This window comes from Periophthalmus magnuspinnatus, chromosome 4, assembly GCF_009829125.3.
Source record: "Periophthalmus magnuspinnatus isolate fPerMag1 chromosome 4, fPerMag1.2.pri, whole genome shotgun sequence".
Classification (NCBI taxonomy): domain Eukaryota; kingdom Metazoa; phylum Chordata; class Actinopteri; order Gobiiformes; family Gobiidae; genus Periophthalmus; species Periophthalmus magnuspinnatus.
In genome coordinates, this window is record NC_047129.1 from 33718973 (window position 1) to 33738047 (window position 19075).

At 46.0% G+C, this 19075-nt stretch overlaps 2 protein-coding genes across 4 annotated transcripts in view; both read left to right on the forward strand.

The window, feature by feature from the left end:
* LOC117370340 (transcription factor JunD) overlaps positions 1 to 18199 on the forward strand; it is a 176831-nt gene extending 158632 nt beyond the window's left edge. Inside the window, exons 1-2 of one of the 3 annotated variants that reach the window (XM_055221216.1) lie at positions 16366 to 17545; positions 17585 to 18199. In XM_055221216.1, coding sequence (XP_055077191.1) covers positions 16714 to 17505 — 792 coding nt within the window. In that variant the 5' untranslated portion in view covers positions 16366 to 16713 and the 3' untranslated portion in view covers positions 17506 to 17545; positions 17585 to 18199. Of the gene's footprint in view, positions 1 to 16365 lie in introns of those variants that run through there. The other 2 variants (XM_055221215.1, XM_033965737.2) reach the window with 2 other exon arrangements.
* lsm4 (LSM4 homolog, U6 small nuclear RNA and mRNA degradation associated) lies at positions 1180 to 5773 on the forward strand. The gene is made up of 5 exons (XM_033965055.2): positions 1180 to 1293; positions 2530 to 2571; positions 3144 to 3242; positions 3571 to 3751; positions 5244 to 5773. Exons 1-5 carry the CDS (start codon positions 1291 to 1293, stop codon positions 5360 to 5362), a joined length of 444 nt encoding a protein of 147 aa, XP_033820946.1. The 5' UTR covers positions 1180 to 1290; the 3' UTR covers positions 5363 to 5773.
* Positions 18200 to 19075: the final 876 nt, after the last annotated feature.

Here is a 19075-nt window from a genome sequence, read left to right on the forward strand (position 1 = left end):
TCCATTGCTGTGAATCTTTCAGTCCCTTTTTGCCTCTTATACAAATTCTTAAAATTATTGTACAAACCCAAAAGTCTAGAAAACAGAAGCTCTGTGTACAGAATTTGAAATATAAAATGTAGGATGTAAAATAATCCAGAAATAAAACAAATATATTTATTTTTTTGTCTATATTTGTGTAATATTTGCCCTGTGGATGTGAATGTAAAAGTTTAAGCCTCTCAGTGTTATTGTTTATATCATTATATATTTAAATGAAAAAGGCTGTATGGGGCGTTCTTTTTATTCTCGTGATAGGACAGTGGTCTGTGTTTTCTACTCAGAGATTTGTGTTTCTACCAAACAAAAATGACACAGTTGAAGCCAAATTCTAACATGACACAGAACTGAAAACCTAAAAGTTTTGTGTCAAATGAAGTTAAGTATGAAGTGAAAATATATGTGTAAGATTATTAATGTAGGCTACTTATCCAGTGTTTTTGTTGTTTTTGTTTTTATAAAATACTTTTAATACTTTTTACTTCACCCTTCGTCCTTCACCTTCCCCTGAAGCTTCTGTCGAATGAGGGAAAATATAATTACTTGGTAAATATCTCTTTAAATTATGCATCTGTTGTTAAAACTTAAACTGGTAAAAGTGGAAGGTGAAGTTTAAATAAGGCTAAAAACAGTAGCTTTGAATTTAACCCAGTCATTTTCAGCATCTTTCAAGTTCAGTTAAGTTTTGTGTGTTCACTGAAGACGATATAGAGCAGTAATGTTGAGCTTTTAAAATACTTAACAGAAGAAATAAACACGGATCATGGTCTTGTCTGGACGTCTTAAAAACTCCACAGGACCTGAGAATCTTTGAAAGACTCGAGTGTGGCTAATGACGACTAATGTAATAAAGTCAAGACTCAATAAGAAAATGACATAACAGGCCTGACACTTCTCCATCAGATCAAAATAAACACTGTCCCAGCCAGTCCTACAGTTTAATTCAGTCTTTATGAAGAAGACGGAATATCTGGGTCATTGTTTGTAAAAATAAATAAATTAATTAATTAATAAAAAATAAATAATAATAATAATGATAATAATAATAATAATACAATAAATACATAAATAAATCATTCGGTAATTTAAAATAAAAATAAAAATAAAACTCTGTAGTTTCTACCGGAAGTGCCTCGAGCGCCGTAGAAAAAGAACTTCCGGTTGAGAAAACGAGCCAAAATCGACACGAGCTAACGCACAAAACTTAAGGTTTATCACGAATTAACCAGGAAATCCAGAGCTGCTGCAGATATGGTAAAGTACAGACTTTAAACTCTCCATGTGCGAGTGTTTCATGAGCTTTTTCAGTCGCTTAAACGTTTTATACTCCCTGATTTTAACAATATGCGCATTTTGTGCTAGCTAAAACAGTTAGCACGGAGAGTCTAAAGCCTCTGAACACGAAACCACAATGAAATCTGCTTTAAAATCGTTCATAAATGGACAGTTCTCACATAGTTTGTACTGAGATTTAGATTTTTATTTAATTTTCGGAGTGTAAATGCTCTTTTCTGATGTAAAAGTCCATTACACAGGACGGAGACTTGATGCTGTTTCTTGTGTTTATGGAAAAAACTTTGTGCTAAAGTGTCATTTGTTTTACACATTTTTATCCAGCATGTTTTAAAACTATGAGAGCAGAAATATCACCACTTAATGGGAAACACTGCGGATAAAATGGAGCTGGATTATTGTCATTTTTGGTAGATTTTCAGTTTACTGTTCAGATGCTAAACACAAACAAGAGCATCACATCTGAGAGAATAAACTGAAATATGAACTGAAACATTAATCCAAGAATCCCCATGCACTTCAGAGCAGGTTGTGCAGGTCTAAACTACAGAATAAGACCCCATAAAAACACAGGGAGGGCATCTGACACACAGGGACACTCCAGAACAGGTTTGTAGAGTCTAAACTACAGGGTTGGTGTCTTTCCTCGTCCACTTAAAGACAGAATAGTTGGTAGTTTGCAGGGGACATACTGTTTCCTTATATAAATGCAGCTTTTGTGTGAATATTCAAATGTTAATTATGATTTGATTTTGATTAATTATCACATCTGTGGCTGAACAGTGACCGCTCGCTCCAGAAGTAAATCTCTCCTGAGTTTTTCCCATAGACAGTCTGATCGATTTCTTTATAAACCACAGAGTTATTAAAACATTTCGCCCAATCTGGAGTTTTAAAACGGCCGTGTTATGGATAATAGTTAGCACGTCGCTCGTTAGCTTCACGAATGAACTTTGAACTCTTAATATTTGAGTTTTTGGGAAAGACTGTGAGGAAAATGAGTGGAAAAATGTTTGAGCTCCATTTATACGCCACTCAAAAGCAACACTACCACACACTACCTGCTCACTAAGACCTTTTCAACAGAGATATAACTGATAAAACGCAAATATGAGCCAGTCTGATCTTTATAATAATCCTAGAGCTCACTGTGGAGGTGTGAATACAGGATGAAAACACTTTGGTTTTATCTTTCAGCTGCCTTTGTCGCTTTTGAAGACGGCCCAGAATCATCCCATGGTGAGAAAACTACTCTTGTAAATCGTTATCAGAGGTTTTTTTTGGCTTGTTTGGCGCTGTTTTTTTTTCTGCGTGTTCATGTGTGAGTCCCAGTTTGTCCTCAGCGCGAATTTATATCCCACGTAAATACATTTCGTTGTTATTTTTTACAAAAGCGAGAAGTTCTGCGCGATTCTTAAAGGTCTTAAAGGTCCTGTATTACACAAAATTGACTCTTGATGCACTTTAATCCATGTTATGATGTCGTTTCCTCCTCAAAAACAGACCTGAGAGTTGTGTTTTGTTTCATTCACACACGTTTGAGTCGCACTTTATTAATAATTGCAATAGAGGAGAGAGAAATGAGTCAAAACGAGGACGTACGAACATTTATACAACACAAAAAAAACAAAAACAATTCTAAAACTAACCTAAAATGCGTCCAAACACGTCGATATTCCTGCACTTTTGACACTATCGCCAAAATAACATCGTCAGTGCGACATTATTCGATTTTTAACACCATTTTTCCCGAGCCGTCGTCGTGTTTCAGACTAAAAAAAAAAACGTTTCTGTTTTTTTTTTTTTTGAAGCTGGTGGAGCTGAAAAACGGCGAAACGTACAACGGACACTTGGTGAGCTGCGACAACTGGATGAACATCAACCTGCGGGAGGTCATCTGCACGTCCAGGGTCAGTGTGGGGGGTCCTCGCATGGGAGTCTGGTTAGATTTTACAGCCGATGTCATCAATTTTGAAACTGAAACTGAAACTAACGCACTTGTCGTTTACAATTTCTGTTTAAGTCTGTCTGTTGTTGTAAATATTTCGCAGTAATGTTACAGTTTTACAGACAGACGCTAATATTTATTAAAAAAATCCCATGTTTCTTTTTTTACTCTGAAGCTGCCGAGGTTTGGTCTTTGTTTTCGTCTTTTATTAAACTGAAATTGCAGCGTTGGCGTCACTAAAATGTTTATAAAACCCGCAGTCTCAGCTCGTCTTTGTGCCTCTGCGACAGGACGGAGATAAGTTCTGGCGGATGCCCGAGTGCTACATCCGCGGCAGCACCATAAAGTACCTGCGCATCCCGGACGAGATCATCGACATGGTGAAGGAGGAGGTGGTGTCCAAGGGGCGGGGCCGAGGAGGAGCCCAGCAGAACAAACAGCAGGGCAAAGGTCGAGGAGGCCCGGGCAGAGGTCAGACGCGCCGCCGGAGACCAAAAAATTTGAACGTTTGTGTGATATTAACACTTTGCAGCGGACGTCGTGGACATTCTCAGGGGTTGGGACGCTAACTGTAGGCACTGCTCCGTCTGAAGCGCCGTTACTCGCGTTAATATTTAATCTGAGTTTTATTTGAGCACGATCTGACTCAGGTGGAGCTACAACAGGTGAGCAGGTTTGTGTCATGTTCTTAGACAGGGGCTCGTTTAGCAGCAGTCACACGCTAGCTAGCATTAGCCAACAGTTTTTCAGTCGGTCACGCTCACCTTTGTTTACGTTAAGTTAAACATTTCGCCGCTAAAAAGGCCGAGCAAACAGATCAGTGCAGAGAAACATCAAGTCCAGCTCATTTCAGTGTTTGTTCATGTGTTTTTTTTGTTTTTTTTTAATCACAACGATACAGTATTTTTTAAATTTTCAGTGATTTTCTAAAACTAAACGCTATTAAACTTTTTGCTAACTCTATTTGACTCAAACAAAGGCCAAATAAGCTTCAACTGACATTTTTTGTAACTGTTTCTGGTGAGTAAAACGTTGAAAATACAGTTAAGCTAATGATAAAAGTCAAGCTAACGATGAGCATGACTGACACAAATTCAAGCTAGCTAGCGTTAGCCCACAGTTTTTCAGTCGGCCACTCCCGTCTTTGAGTGTTTTTAAGTTAAACCTGAGCCCAGCGTTCATGCTAACACCACATTTCGCCGCTAAAAAGGCCGAGCAAACAGATCAGTGCAGAGAAACATCAAGTCCAGCTCATTTCAGTGTTTGTTCATGTGTTTTTTTTGTTTTTTATCACAACAATACGGTTTTTTTTTTTAATTTTCAGTGATTTTCTAAAAGTAAACGCTATTAAACTTTTTGCTAACTCTATTTGACTTTAAAAAAAATGTCAGTTGAAGCTTATTTGGCCTTTGTTTAGCTGTTTCTGGTGAGTAAAACGGTGAAAATACAGTTAAGCTAATGATAAAAGTCAAGCTAACGATGAGCATGACTGACACAAATTCAAGCTAGCTAGCATTAGCCCACAGTTTTTCAGTCGGTCACTCCCGTCTTTGAGTGTTTTTAAGTCAAACCTGAGCCCAGCGTTCATGCTAACACCACATTTCGCCGCTAAAAAGACCGAGCAAACAGATGCAGTGCAGAGAAACATCAGGACCGTGTGTTTTATGATCACGGCGATAAAGTATTTTACATGATTTTATAAAAGTTGGATGTTACGAAACTTTTAAATGAAGGTGAAATAAGGTTTTAACTGACACTTTTAACCGTTTCTTGTGAGTAAAATCATAAAAATATCGTTGAGATGAGGAGTAGAATGACGGGGGGGTGACGGGCTGTTAATGTTTGCGTTGCGTCACCATGGTAACCGCTGAACATTTCGCCATAGATGTGCACGTTTTCCCCGCCTCCGGACCGTCCGTGACGTCGATCTGAGCGTGTGTTTGTGTGTTTGTCGTCGTTTCAGGAGTGTTTGGAGGCCGAGGTCGGGGCATGAGCGGACCGGGCCGAGGGCAACAGCAGCAGCAGCAGCAGCAGCAGGAGAAGAAACCGGGAAAACCACAGGGAATGAAGAATCGGGACTGAAACCGGGACTAAACCAGGACTCCCCCTGGTCTGTGCACAGCGCCCCCTACATCCTCAAGCACTGCAACTACAACACGAGGAGAACCACAGCACCTCCGTTATCTTTGTGTCGTAAACGTCCACAGCGCTAAGACCCGACAGACGCGACGCCTCTTGGTTTTTCTAACATTTTTAACTTTATTTTCAAAGGTTCGTCTGAATATTTCCTCGTGTCGTTTCTCTAGAATTGGCTCCGTCGTTGTTAAATTTGCGAGAAAAAAACAACTCGAGTCCTGAGTGAAGATCGTGGTGTTGAAATAGACGGATTATAAAGACCTGAGTTGAGTTTGTCGCGTTTCATTTGACTTTTGTAACTGGAAAAGTGTAATTTATTTACATCACCGGAGAATAAATCACCTTTTGTTAAAATGCTGCGATGGTATTTTTATTCTTAAGTTTATTATTAAATGTAAGGTTTTGATTTTGTTCCCAGGTGCGAGGTAAAAATATTCAAATCAAACAGAACTTTTACTGAGTTTACAAGTATTTCCTGATTTATTCTTGATTTCAAAAACACTGACGGACGAGTTGTTTGTTATAATTTGGTGTTTAGATGTGACTTTCTCGTTCGTGTTGCCAAGTTCAAAGCTGAAATCCAGTCGTTTTAAACCTAAAATGCCTCAGATCTAAATGTTCAGCGGCTAAACCTGGAGTCTGGAGGTTCTGTCCATAAACGGAGACGCATCTGGACGTGTCTCTGCGGGTTTAGGATCTGGACACACGGACACAGACGTGATTGTTCCTTTTATAAAACAGTATTATTCATGGTATTATTCTGATTTCAACGCTAAACGTCTGTGGGGAATGTGCTCAAACCTGGAAATGTTTTGCCTGAGCTCCAAGAAACGTAAAAAAAAAACTTGAATAAACTGTAAAATGAAGCGCAAAAGCAGAAGTGTCACGTGAAAAATGAAAAAACACAGAACAAAGCAGAAGATTTATTTGTTATTTCTTTGTGCATTCCCTCGTTCTGCCTGTGGGGGGCGGTGCTGATCGCCACATTGACTCTCCAGGTGGTTTATGGGTAAAACTGTGTGATGTTTTCCATTGTGTTCAGGAGGTTTGTGATAAAAAGCTTCAGATTTAAAGCCGCACTCTGTGACTCTGTTGATGCCGGAGGGTCTGACGCCTGCTCGTTTCCATGGAGATGTCGTCGCCTCGTCTGGAAAGTTCCACATAATGGCATTAAACTTGTCTCCATGTCGACAAACCTCTGAGTGTTTCTGGGGCGATAGAAACAGCTGTGAGTGAATAAGTGTGAGGTTTATCAGTTTAATGCCGTATTTTGGAACATTCCAGGCAAAGCAGTAACATCTCCATGGAGACGTAAAGATGGTGGACAAAATGGCCGACTTTTATCTGTTTAATCGATAAAGACAAAGGCAGAAACGGAGGGTGGTGTTCTTAAAGTGTCGTGCAGTACTAAAGTCGACCAGCAGGGGGCTCCCTCTGCTCTGCCCTTGTGTCTTTGAGCAAAACACTCGACCCACAGAGTCGGTGCAGGAGTCGAGGGGGAAGAGGCAGAAGTACTGAAGTAAAAGTATTAAAGTACCTGTTTAAAAATGTACTTAAAGAGTTGGATCGATTCATTTGTTTTTGTGTTTTTGTTGCTCAAATTATGAACGTGATAAAAATAAACACAGAAAATACTTTTATAAATATAGTGAAGTAGAAAGTACAAATACTGCTCAAATGTACTCAAGTAAAAGTAAAGTATCCACTGTCAAATGTACTGAAGTACAGATGACTCAAATGTACACGTAAGTGCAGTACTTTATTACTTGTGTACACGTAAGTGCAGTACTTTATTACTTGTACTCTGTATATTTCTCCTGTGACTGTAGTTTGTAAATTTTCATTTTCTCTTCAGTCGAGGAAAAACAGAATTAGACGTTTAAAATGTGAAAACAAACTATTTAAGGCAAGAAAAAAGTGTTTGTAAAAAAACAATAAAAACACAATAATAAAAAATAAAAACATAATAAAAACAATAATAAAAAACAATAACAACAACAATAAAAACACATTAAAATCACAAAATTAAAATACTAAAGTTCTCATTTTTAACAGTTTAAGAAGAATTTTACATCAGTGTTTTATACAAAAAGATCAAAAGTTATGAAGTTTTAAACGTTGATCTGCACATTCTGACCTCCTCCTCTCCTCCTCCTCTCCTCTTCCTCTCCTCTCTCTTCTCTCTCTCCCCTCTCTCCTCTCTCCTCCTCCTCCTCTCCTCCTCTCCTCCTCTCCTGTGCACATTCTCTGTCCAATCAGAGCGCTCGTTCTTGGTGTTTGTTCTTCGAGGATAATAATATTATTATTTTAAATATTGATAATTACAAATATACTCGAGTACAAGTACATGTTTAAAAATCTACCCAAAAGTACTCAAGTAACATGAGTATTTGTATTTAGTTACTTTCAGTCCTGTGTTTTGTCCAGTCAAAGCTGAAACGTCCCTGTTTTCAGATGGACATGATTGACAGGTGGATCAGCCAATCAGGGACAGGCATTTGTATCGGTACAAATAAACGGAAAAATATCCCAGGGGTCGGAAAAACATGGAGGATTTATGCAGAATCAACGATCGAAACATGAAATTAGACTTTATTTATAAATCGTAGCTGAGCAGTGAGCTCCGACGTTTCACTGAAATAAGCGAATCTGATTGGACGATCACGTTTGTCCGAGTTTGAGACGAAGGACGTGTCAAAAAAACCTTTTACCTTCAGTTCAGTAAAAATTGTCAAAATGATTCTAGAAATGAAGTTTAAAAACACAGTGGAGCACTTCCTGTATCACCACATGATGACATCACCAGGTGGAACAGAGTGTTTAAATCTGCAGGTTTCTCCACAACTCCACATAAAACACAATAATGACCTCGTTTGTTTGATCATGTGATTTCTGTCCCTGAAGTGAACGAAATCAGATCAAAGCGCCGCGTTCACGGTCACACGGTTTCACAAATGTCACGGGCGTGTGCGCCGGGCGTGTGCGCCGGGCGTGTGCGCCGGGCGTGTGCGCCGGGCGTGTGCGCCGGGCGTGTGCGCCGGGCGTGTGCGCCGGGCGTGTGCGCCGGGCGTGTGCGACACGTGTTCGCTCTCACACACACACACATGTGTTTTACATGTTCTGACCATTTGCGCACGGTTAAAGCTGCAGTGTGGAACTTTTCCTGTTTAGGGTCTGTCATCTGATTGTCTCCATAGAGATGTTATGGCTTTAGGGCGTTAAAGAGGAGGCGTTCAAGAGGAGGCGTTGAAGAGGAGGTATTTACTTCTATGCATACATAACATATACATAAACCACTCCTCCATCTCTCCTCTCCTCCTCCTCCTCCTCTCCCTCCTCGTCTCCTCTCCTCCTGCTCTCCTCCCCTCCTCTCTCCTCCTCCTCCTCTCCTCCTCCTCTCCCTCCTCCTCCTCTCCCTCCTCATCTCCTCCTCCTCTCTCCTTTCCTCCTCCTCTCTCCTCTCCCTCCTCGTCTCCCTCCTTATCTCCTCCTCCTCTCCCCCTCCTCCTCTCCTCCTCCTCCTCTCCCTCCTCGTCTCCTCCTCCTCCTCTCCTCCTCCTCTCCTCGTCTCCTCTTTGTCCACACATCTTCACATCAAAATCCCTGCTCTGTTTGGTTTTTGTGTCTCCATCTCCTCTTCTATGTCCTCTCCTCCTCCTCCTTCCCTCTCTCCTCCTCCTCCTTCACTCTCTCCTCCTCTCCCTCCTCCTCCTCTCCTCCCTCTAGTGAAGTGTCTTGCCTAAGGACACAACGACAGAACTTGGTCATAGCAATAATCGATCCTCCGACCTTCCTCATCCTCTCCTCTCTCCTCCTCATCCTCTCCTCTCTCCTCCTCATCCTCTCCTCTCTCCTCCTCATCCTCTCCTCTCTCCTCATCCTCTCCTCTCTCCTCCTCATCCTCTCCTCTCTCCTCCTCATCCTCTCCTCTCTCCTCCTCATCCTCTCCTCTCTCCTCATCCTCTCCTCTCTCCTCCTCATCCTCTCCTCTCCCCTCTTCTCCTCCGTTCCTTTCTCTCTCCTCCTCTCCTCCTCATGCTATCCTCTCTTTCTCCTCCCCATTCTCTCCCTCTTCCTCCCCTTCTTTGCTCCTCTTTTTCTCGGCTCCGTTCCTCTATCTTCTCATCCTCTCCTCCTCTCTGCTCCTCCTTTCCACTCCTTCTCTCCTCCCTCATCTCCAATCTTCTCTCCTCTTCAACGTTCCTCTCCTCCTACTCTTCCTGTCCTCTCTCTCCTCTTGTCCTCCTCTCCATCTCTGCTCCTCTCATTTTTTCTCCCTCTTCCTCCTCTCTCCTCTTTTTCCTCCTCTTCTTTCCACCCTCCCCTGCTTGTCCTCTCTGCTCTTCTCCCCTTTTTCCCTCTCCTCCTCCTCTCCACCTCTGCTCCTCTCTTTTCTCCCTCTCATCTTCTTCTTTTCTCTCTCCACCGCTCCACCTCTCTCTCCTCTCCACCTCTCTCTTCCTCTCTCTCCTCTCCTCCTTCTCTCTCTCTCCTCTCCCCCTTCTCTCTCTCCTCTCTCTCCTCTGTCTCCTCCTCCTCTCCTCCACATCTTCCCATCACATGTATAAAAACCTGTTCTCCGTCTGGACCAATCCCGTGGCTGCGTCGCCTCCTCTTCGTTGCCGTGTGCGTCAGCGGCGTGTGTTGCCGTGGCGACTGATGCCCCTCCTCTTCTTCAGGCGGGAGGTGAGGTAGGCACGAGGGCGGCTCGCGTCATCGCCTCCCGGGGGAACGAGGGATATTTTTACCACCGGGAGAAAGAGAGAAGAGAGAGAAGAACAGAGATGAGATGAGAGAAGAGAGAAGAGAAAAGAAGAGAAGAAGAAGAAGGACAGAGGGAGAGAAGAACAGAGATGAAAGGGATAGAGATGAGAGAAGAGAAGAAAAGAGAAGGACAGAGACAGAGAGAAGAACAGAGATAGAGCAGAGAGAGAAGAGAGGAAGAACGACAGAGGGAAAGAAGAACAGAGATGAGAGAGATAGAGCAGAGAGAGAGAAGAGAAGAAAGAAAGAAAACAGAATAGAGATTGGAGAGGTAGAGTAGAGAGAGAAGAGAAGAACAGAATGTGTATGGAGATAGAGCAGAGAGACAAAACAGAGAGAGAGAGAGAGAACAAAACAGAAGAGAGAGCAGGGAGAGAAAGAAGAACAGAGATCGGAGAGAGAGAGAGCAGAAAGAGACAGTGAAAGAGAAGAGAGAGAGCAGAACAGAGAGATAGAGCAGAGAGACAGAGGAAAGAATACAAGAGAAGAGAGGAAGAAAACAGAAGAGAAGAGAGAAAAAGAGAGAAGAGAATGTTCCACAGTGTGGCTTTAAACATAAACTGGTCTGTTTCCATGGAGACGAGCAGCTCATTTACATGTTTTATTGTAAAAAATGTGTGTGACATTTTTAGCCCCAGGACTGACCCAGATTTAGAGAGAGAGAGAGAGAGAGAGAGAGGGGGCGGAGACAGGGGGGAGGGGAAACACGGGTTTACTCTGTGTGTGTGTGTGTGTTCCTCTCTCTGCTCCTCTCTCTGCTCTTCTCTCTGCTCCTCTCTCTGCTCTTCTCTCTGCTCCTCTCTCTGCTCTTCTCTCTGCTCCTCTCTCTGCTCTTCTCTCTGCTCCTCTCTGCTCCTCTCTCTGCTCTTCTCTCTGCTCCTCTCTCTGCTCTTCTCTCTGCTCCTCTCTCTGCTCTTCTCTCTGCTCCTCTCTGCTCCTCTCTCTGCTCCTCTCTCTGCTCCTCTCTGCTCCTCTCTCTGCTCTTCTCTACTCCTCTCTGCTCTTCTGCTCCTCTCTGTTCTCTCCTCCTCTCTGCTCCTCTCTCTGCTCTTCTCTACTCCTCTCTGCTCCTCTCTGCTCCTCTCTCCTCCTCTCTGCTCTTCTCTCCTCCTCTCTCTGCTCCTCTTTGCTCCTGTTTTTCCTCAGCTCTCACACCTTTTTGTCTTGTGTCAGTCTGCCCCGGGGCGGCTGTGGCCACAGGAGAGACGTGTCAAAGATATTTTGTTTCATTCACATGTTTGAGTCACTTTATTATTCGTCTGTCACATCTGCAAAGATCAAAACGCTCTGTTCCACCTTGTGATGTCATCAAGTGGGAGTTTTCAAGTGAACTCCTCCTTTTACCTTTAGTTCAGTCGAGATAAGAGACAACTCCAGGACTGAAATGATCCAGATGATTCTATAAATGAAGGTGTGTGGAGTTTAAAAACACAGTGGAGCACTTCCTGTATCACATGATGACATCACAAGGTGGAACAGAGTGTTTTCAGTTTAAGAGAAGAACTCAACTCAGCTCCAGGTTTGTCTGTGGAAAATGAATCAGAGCGAGTCACTGCTCCATTATCACAGTTATGTCTGACCACTGTCCTGACCACTGCTCCTCCTCCTCTCCTCCTCCTCTTCTTCCTATTCTCCTCCCCAGCTCCTCACTTTTTTCTCCACACCTCTTGTCCTCCTTCTCATCCTCTCCTTCTCCTCCTCTCTCCTCTTCTTCCCCCCCTCCTCCTCATCTCCTTCAACCCTGCCGACTTTCCTCCTCTTCACCTCCTCACTTCTTCTCTCCACTTCTCCTCCGTCTCTCCTCTTCCTCCTTGTCACCTCCTTCACCCCCTCGTCCTCTCCTCCTCCTCTCCTTCACCTCCCCCACCTCCTCCTAACCTCATACCTCCTCTCCTTCACCTCCCTCTAACCTCATACCTCCTCTCCTTCACCTCCCCCACCTCCTCCTAACCTCATACCTCCTCTCCTTCACCTCCTCCTACCCTCATACCTCCTCTCCTTCACCTCCTCCTACCCTCATACCTCCTCTCCTTCACCTCCCCCACCTCCTCCTACCCTCATACCTCATCTCCTTCACCTCCTCCTAACCTCATACCTCCTCTCCTTCACCTCCCCCACCTCCTCCTACCCTCATACCTCATCTCCTTCACCTCCTCCTAACCTCATACCTCCTCTCCTTCACCTCCTCCTACCCTCATACCTCCTCTCCTTCACCTCCCCCACCTCCTCCTAACCTCATACCTCCTCTCCTTCACCTCCCCCACCTCCTCCTAACCTCATACCTCCTCTCCTTCACCTCCTCCTACCCTCATACCTCCTCTCCTTCACCTCCCCCACCTCCTCCTACCCTCATACCTCATCTCCTTCACCTCCTCCTACCCTCATACCTCATCTCCTTCACCTCCTCCTAACCTCATACCTCCTCTCCTTCACCTCCTCCACCTCCTCCTAACCTCATACCTCCTCTCCTTCACCTCCTCCTAACCTCATACCTCCTCTCCTTCACCTCCCCCACCTCTTCCTACCCTCATACCTCCTCTCCTTCACCTCCCCCACCTCCTCCTAACCTCATACCTCCTCTCCTTCACCTCCTCCTACCCTCATACCTCCTCTCCTTCACCTCCCCCACCTCCTCCTACCCTCATACCTCATCTCCTTCACCTCCTCCTAACCTCATACCTCCTCTCCTTCACCTCTTCCTACCCTCATACCTCCTCTCCTTCACCTCCTCCTCACCTCCTCCCCCTCTCTCCTGCTCATGCCGTGCTCTCATTATTCAGCCCCGGGGCAGACGAGCGACTCGTGTTTACTCATGTCTGAAAAATGTAAAATATTCAAAGTGTCGCCACAGATTAGAGAGAGAGGAGACGCAGAGGAGAGAGGAGACGCAGAGGAGAGAGGAGCCTCAGGGGGAGAGAGGAGGGGAGAGGAGACACAGAGGGGAGAGAGGAGACTCAATGGACAGAGGAGATGCAGAGAGGAGAGAGGAGAGAGGAGCCTCAGGGGGAGAGAGGAGAGGAGGAGAGAGGAGTCACACAGGAGAGAATGGACTCAGAGGAGAGAGGAGGAGAGAGGGAGGAGGCTCAGGGGGAGGAGGTCCTGCAGTTCCTTGTGGAGATCACAGCCTGGACATTAATGTGACCCACTTATACAAACCACATTAATTAGTGTGTGTGTGTGTGTGTGTGGGTGGGGGTGTGTGTGTGTGTGGTCGGGGTGTGTGTGTGTGTGTAAATATGTGTGTGTGTGTAAATATGTGTGTAGGGGTGTGTGTGCATACGTGGGGGGGGGGGGGGGGTGTAAATATGTGTGTGTAAATATGTGTGGGGGGGTGTGTGTGTCTGTGTGTGTGTCGGGGTGTGTGTGTGTGTGGGGGGGGGGGGGTGTTTGTGTCTCGGTGTGTGTGTGTCTGTGTGTCTGTGTGTGTGTGTGTGGGATTTTTGTTTTTCTTTTAATCGAATAAAAACACAAAACACGAGAATAAACAAAGAACGACATCAACTTTACCACGAGTTATTTTTATGAAGAGAAGGAGAGAGGAGGAGGAGGAGAGGAGAGAGAGGAGGAGGTGAGAGAGAGGAGGAGAGAGAGCGGAGGAGAGAGAGAGGAGAGAGGAAGAGAGCGAGAAGAGGAGGACGTTAGAGAAAGAGGAGAGAGGAGGAGGTGAGAGAGAGGAGGAGAGGAGGAGAGAGAGAGGAGGAGGAGGAGAGAGAGAGGAGATTGGAGAAGAGGAGGAATGAGGAGGAGGGGAGGAGGAGGTGACAGAGAGAGGAGATTGGAGAAGAGGAGAAGGAGTGATGAAGAGGAGGAGGAGGAGGTACCTGTGACCTCCTCTGACTTTAACCCTCCTCTCGCTGCAGCTCCTCCTGTGGACACTGAGGTGAATTGTTAGATTTCCTGAATAATCTGCTCTTGGTGCTAAAATAACTCCGCCGTGTTCTGTCTGTGTCTAATTATGAAACGTTTTATGGTCCCAGAATCAGGAAGTGTGTGTTAGCATGCTAGCTGTTGTGACCTCACTTCTAAACTCATCGTGGTGTTTAATCAGGATGTTCTGATGCATAAGGTCAGAGAGGAGGAACTTTGACCCGCTGTGAACTGTTGAACTACTTTTGTTTTTCAGGTGTTTAAAAGAGTAAAGATGAGGTCAGAGGTCAGAGGTCAGAGGTTCAACTCCAGCTCTGACCGGTGCAGTTTGTCCTTGGGCCGTTGGGCAAGACACTTCAGTGAGTATTTCACATCACCCCCCCATTATGAGCCTATAGTTTATTTTATTTGATTTAATGTGATTTTATTTTTCAATGAAAGAAACAAAGCAGGGACCTCCCTCTCCCCAGACACTTCCTCCTGTTCCTCCTCATGTTTGTTTACCTAATGTTTCCTCGAGTTGTGTTTTGTTTCATTCACATGTTTAACACAAAAACAAACCTGCAGATTTAGACTGAGTTCTTCTCTCAAACTGAAAACACTCTGTTCCACCTTGTGATGTCATCATGTGGCGATACAGGAAGTGCTCCACTGTGTTTTTAAACTCCACACACCTTCATTTATAGAATCATTTGGATCATTTCAGTCCTGGAGTTGTCTCTTATCTCGACTGAACTAAAGGTAAAAGGAGGAGTTCACATGAAAACCCCTGTCCTCCTCCTCTCCTCCCCCTCTCCTTTTGTCCTCTTCTTGTCTCTTGTTCTCCTCCTCTTGTCTCCTCCTCTTGTCTCCTTCTCTTGTCTCCTCCTCTTGTCTCCTCCCCTTGCCTCCTCTCCTCCTCCTCTTGTCTCCTTCTCTTGTCTCCTCCTCTTGTCTCCTCCCCTTGCCTCCTCTCCTTCTCCTCTTGCCTCCTCTTCTCCTCCTCTTGCCTCCTCCTCTTGCCTCCTCTCCTCCTCCTCTTATCTCCTCCCCTTGCCTCCTCTCCTTCTCCTCTTGCCTCCTCTCCTCCTCTTGCCTCCTCCTCTTGCCTCCTCTCCTCCTCCTCTTGCCTCCTCTCCTTCTCCTCTTGTCTCCTCCTCTTATCTCCTCCCCTTGTCTCCTCTCCTCCTCCTCTTGTCTCCTCCTCTCCTCCTCCTCTTGTCTCCTCCTCTCCTCCTCTTGTCTCCTCCTCTTGTCTCCTCCTCTTATCTCCTCCCCTTGCCTCCTCTCCTTCTCCTCTTGCCTCCTCCTCTCCTCCTCTTGCCTCCTCTCCTTCTCCTCTTGTCTCCTCCTCTTGTCTCCTCCTCTTATCTCCTCCTCTTGCCTCCTCTCCTCCTCTTGCCTCCTCCTCTCCTCCTCTTGTCTCCTCCTCTTATCTCCTCCCCTTGCCTCCTCTCCTCCTCTTGTCTCCTCCTCTCCTCCTCTGGTCTCCTCCTCTCTCTTGAGGCCGATCTGTTCACTTTGAAAACTCCCACTTGATGACATCACAAGGTGGAACGTCTCATTTTGATCTTTGCAGATGTGACAGACTCATAATAAAGTGACTCCAGTCTGTTTTTGAGGTGATGACTCTGGGACTCAAACCCACAGACCTCCATTTTGTGTCACACGGGGCCTTTAAACTCCCATGATCCTTTGCTCTTTCACAGAACCAAACCTGTTTTATTCTGTTTCATTCTGTTTTATTCCGGGTGTCTCGGTGTTTCTCAGACGGGGCATAAATAAATCGGGCTGAGGGGGAAAAGTACTTTATTTCAGTTCATAATTTAACGTTGCATAATTCTGGCGAAAAAAAACAGCCGACGTCTGCGCGCGAGCGAGTGACGTCACGATCCCACCCATGTTTGGAGTTTTCCCCGGTCACCATGGCAACTGCAGGATCGTCTACGGAGAGGAGGAGCGCGAGGAGGAGCGCGAGGAGGAGCGCGAGGAGGGGGACACATGCACAGGACACGGACAGACCCGAGACACGCAGGGGCTGACGGGTAAAGGGACAGTACTGGATATGTGCAGTAACATGTAGTTTGTAAAGTACTGCATTCTGAATACTTGGAGTACTTTTACACTGTGTTTCATGGGATTAAAAACAGTTTCAGGTTTATATTTTTCTCTTTTTCTCTCACTTCCGTGTCGTGTATTTTAAAGAGTAACTGTACCAGATTACAGTTACTCAGAGTATCCAGAATACTTAACCACAAATCCGCTCCAAACGTGACAGCCCCTGCTCCTCCTCTCTCTCTCTCCTCCTCCTCCTCCTCCTCCCCCGCTCTCCTCTTTCGCCCTGCTCTGTTTTTTTCCTCTTTATTCGAGTGAACGTCTGCTGCACGTCACGTCTGTCCAATGCGCGCGCTCGCCTGTGACATAATGGAACGTGCGCGGTTAGAAAAGCAGAAGGAGCCGGAGCGAGCGCACTCTCCCTGAGACTGTGACAGAGGAGGAGCAGAGGAGGAGCAGAGGAGGAGCAGAGAGGACACAGCAGATAGAGGAGCACTGTCCCTCAGTCTGACAGAGGAGGACACAGAGGAGGACACAGAGGAGGACACAGAGGAGGACGCGGGAGATCCGGGGAGGAGCAGATCAGTTTCGGACACACGGGGATGGGCCGCGCGCTGCGCTGAAGCAGAGACATGATGAAGAAGGACATCACCCTGAGTCTGGCGGAGGACGAGGAGCTGAAGCCTCTGCGCGAGGCCGACAGTCTGCTCAGCTCCCCGGACCTGGGGCTCCTCAAACTGGCCTCTCCGGAGCTGGAGCGCCTCATCATCCAGTCCAACGGGATGGTCACCACGACGCCCACCGCGCCGCAGTTCGTTTATCCAAAGACGGTCACGGACGAGCAGGAGTTCGCGGAGGGCTTCGTGAAGGCTCTGGAGGACCTCCATAAACAGAACCAGCTGAGCGGGCCGTCCCAGAGCGCCGGGGGTCTGGAGCTGGGGGTCAACCTCGCCCCGGTGACGGTGCAGCCGGAGCTGCCCGTTTACACCAACCTGAACACGTACGGAGCAGGCGCGGGCCCGCTGGGCACCTCCGTCAACTACACCACCGACACCGTGCCCTTCCCGCCCCCGCCCCCGCATCACCTGGGCCCCCCGCTGAAGGAGGAGCCGCAGACCGTCCCGGACGTGCAGAGCTTCGGGGACAGTCCCCCTCTGTCCCCCATCGACATGGACTCACAGGAGCGCATCAAGGCCGAGAGGAAGAGACTGCGCAACCGCATCGCCGCCTCCAAGTGCCGCCGCCGCAAACTGGAGCGCATCTCCAGACTCGAGGACAAAGTGAAGAGCCTCAAGACCCAGAACACGGACCTGGCGTCCACCGCGTCTGTGCTGCGGGACCAGGTGGAGCAGCTCAAACAGAAGGTCCTCACGCACGTCAACAGCGGCTGTGAGCTGCTGCCGCACGAGGTGCAGGTGCACTGAGACTGAGACTGGACCAGGACCGGGTCTGGACCAGGACCGGGTCTGGACCAGGACCGGGTCTGGACCGGGTCTGGACCAGGACCAGATCTGACCCGGAGGACTCTCTGCATGGAGCCCAGGGCCCTTAAAGGACTTTTCTGCTTTGGGACTTTTCAGAATCCAGAGTTTACGCATGACGTCACTGTATTCACCTCTGACCTCTGGACCAGACCACGTGACCCCATGGAAGTATCATTACAGCTCCATGAGTGACCCCTGGAGTGACCCCTGGAGTGTCAGTGAGCTATGCCCGGGGCAGAGCTCAGGCCCGGGGAGGGTCCGTGCTGACCCAGGTCTAAAAACAAACTGTTACTTTGTTTATTTGTTTCTTTGTTTATTTGTTTACTCGTTTGTGGTGATGTTTACAGACGCTGCAGTTTAACAGGCTCCTGTGGGACAGGCCTGGCCTCTGTGTGTCTTTGTTCTAAACTCTGTGTGGCCTGCATGCTGCTCACAAACTGAAGATGGCGCTGTTCTGCCGTGACATAGGCTGTCTGTAGAGGCTGTGGTCAGTGCTGTGGTCAGTGCTGTGGTCAGTGCTGTGGTCAGTGCTGTGGTCAGTGCTGTGGTCAGTGGGCGGTGGACTGTGTTGCACTGATAATTCTGTCTCTGGACTCAAAGATCCGCTGTCAAAATAAACGCTGCTCTACATGAACACGACTCTGTGTCTGAACTGAACCTTTTACTTTAGCCTTTTTATATCAGCCTGTTACATTAGCCTTTTACATTAGCCCTTTACATTAGCCCTTTACATTAGCCCTTTACATTATTCCTTCACTTTCTCCTGCTGTAAACTCATGTGAGTCTGGATTATTTCTTAGTTTCAGACTAAACTTTGTTCATTTACACAAACTGAGACCAGCCTCAGTAAAAGTGACTCATTTTTGGCATAAAAACCTTTAGTGTGTGGCCAGTGCGGTGGGACGTGACGTAACGTCATGTAACGTAATGAGAAGCTCGAGCCCAGAGCCTCACTCGTCTCGTGTCATATTTTAAACAGACTTACACTGCCCCCTTGTGGTCACTCACAGTATTACGTGTTTTCATCAGAGCAGGGGGTTTCAAACGGGCTGCTTCTTTCTTCTAGCGTCTTCAAATTTAGTTAATAACCTATAGAAACTCTTTATGATAAATCAATCATAAAAAAACAACACTTAGCGAGACGCACTGCAGCACAATCTAAACTGTCATTTAAAAATGGACATTTTAATACAAAAGTGAAGTGATGATATTTGATCATCTCAGTCAGACCATGTTTGGTTTTGTTCTGTTCGAGACATTTTCAAATGCAGCAATAACAAAATATAAAAATTAAATTTAAACCTCACTGTTTATGATGAGTGACGTCAAAATCTCGTTTTGTCTCGTTCTCGGGATGGACCCAATGTCATGTCTCTACTTTTAATCTCACGTTTCTATTTTTAAATCTCGTCTCTACTTTTTATCTTTTCATTGAGGAAACGACATTTAACCAGAGCAGAATGTTTTTTCTTACAATTATGTCAGAAATATTTTACCTTTTAAAACATCG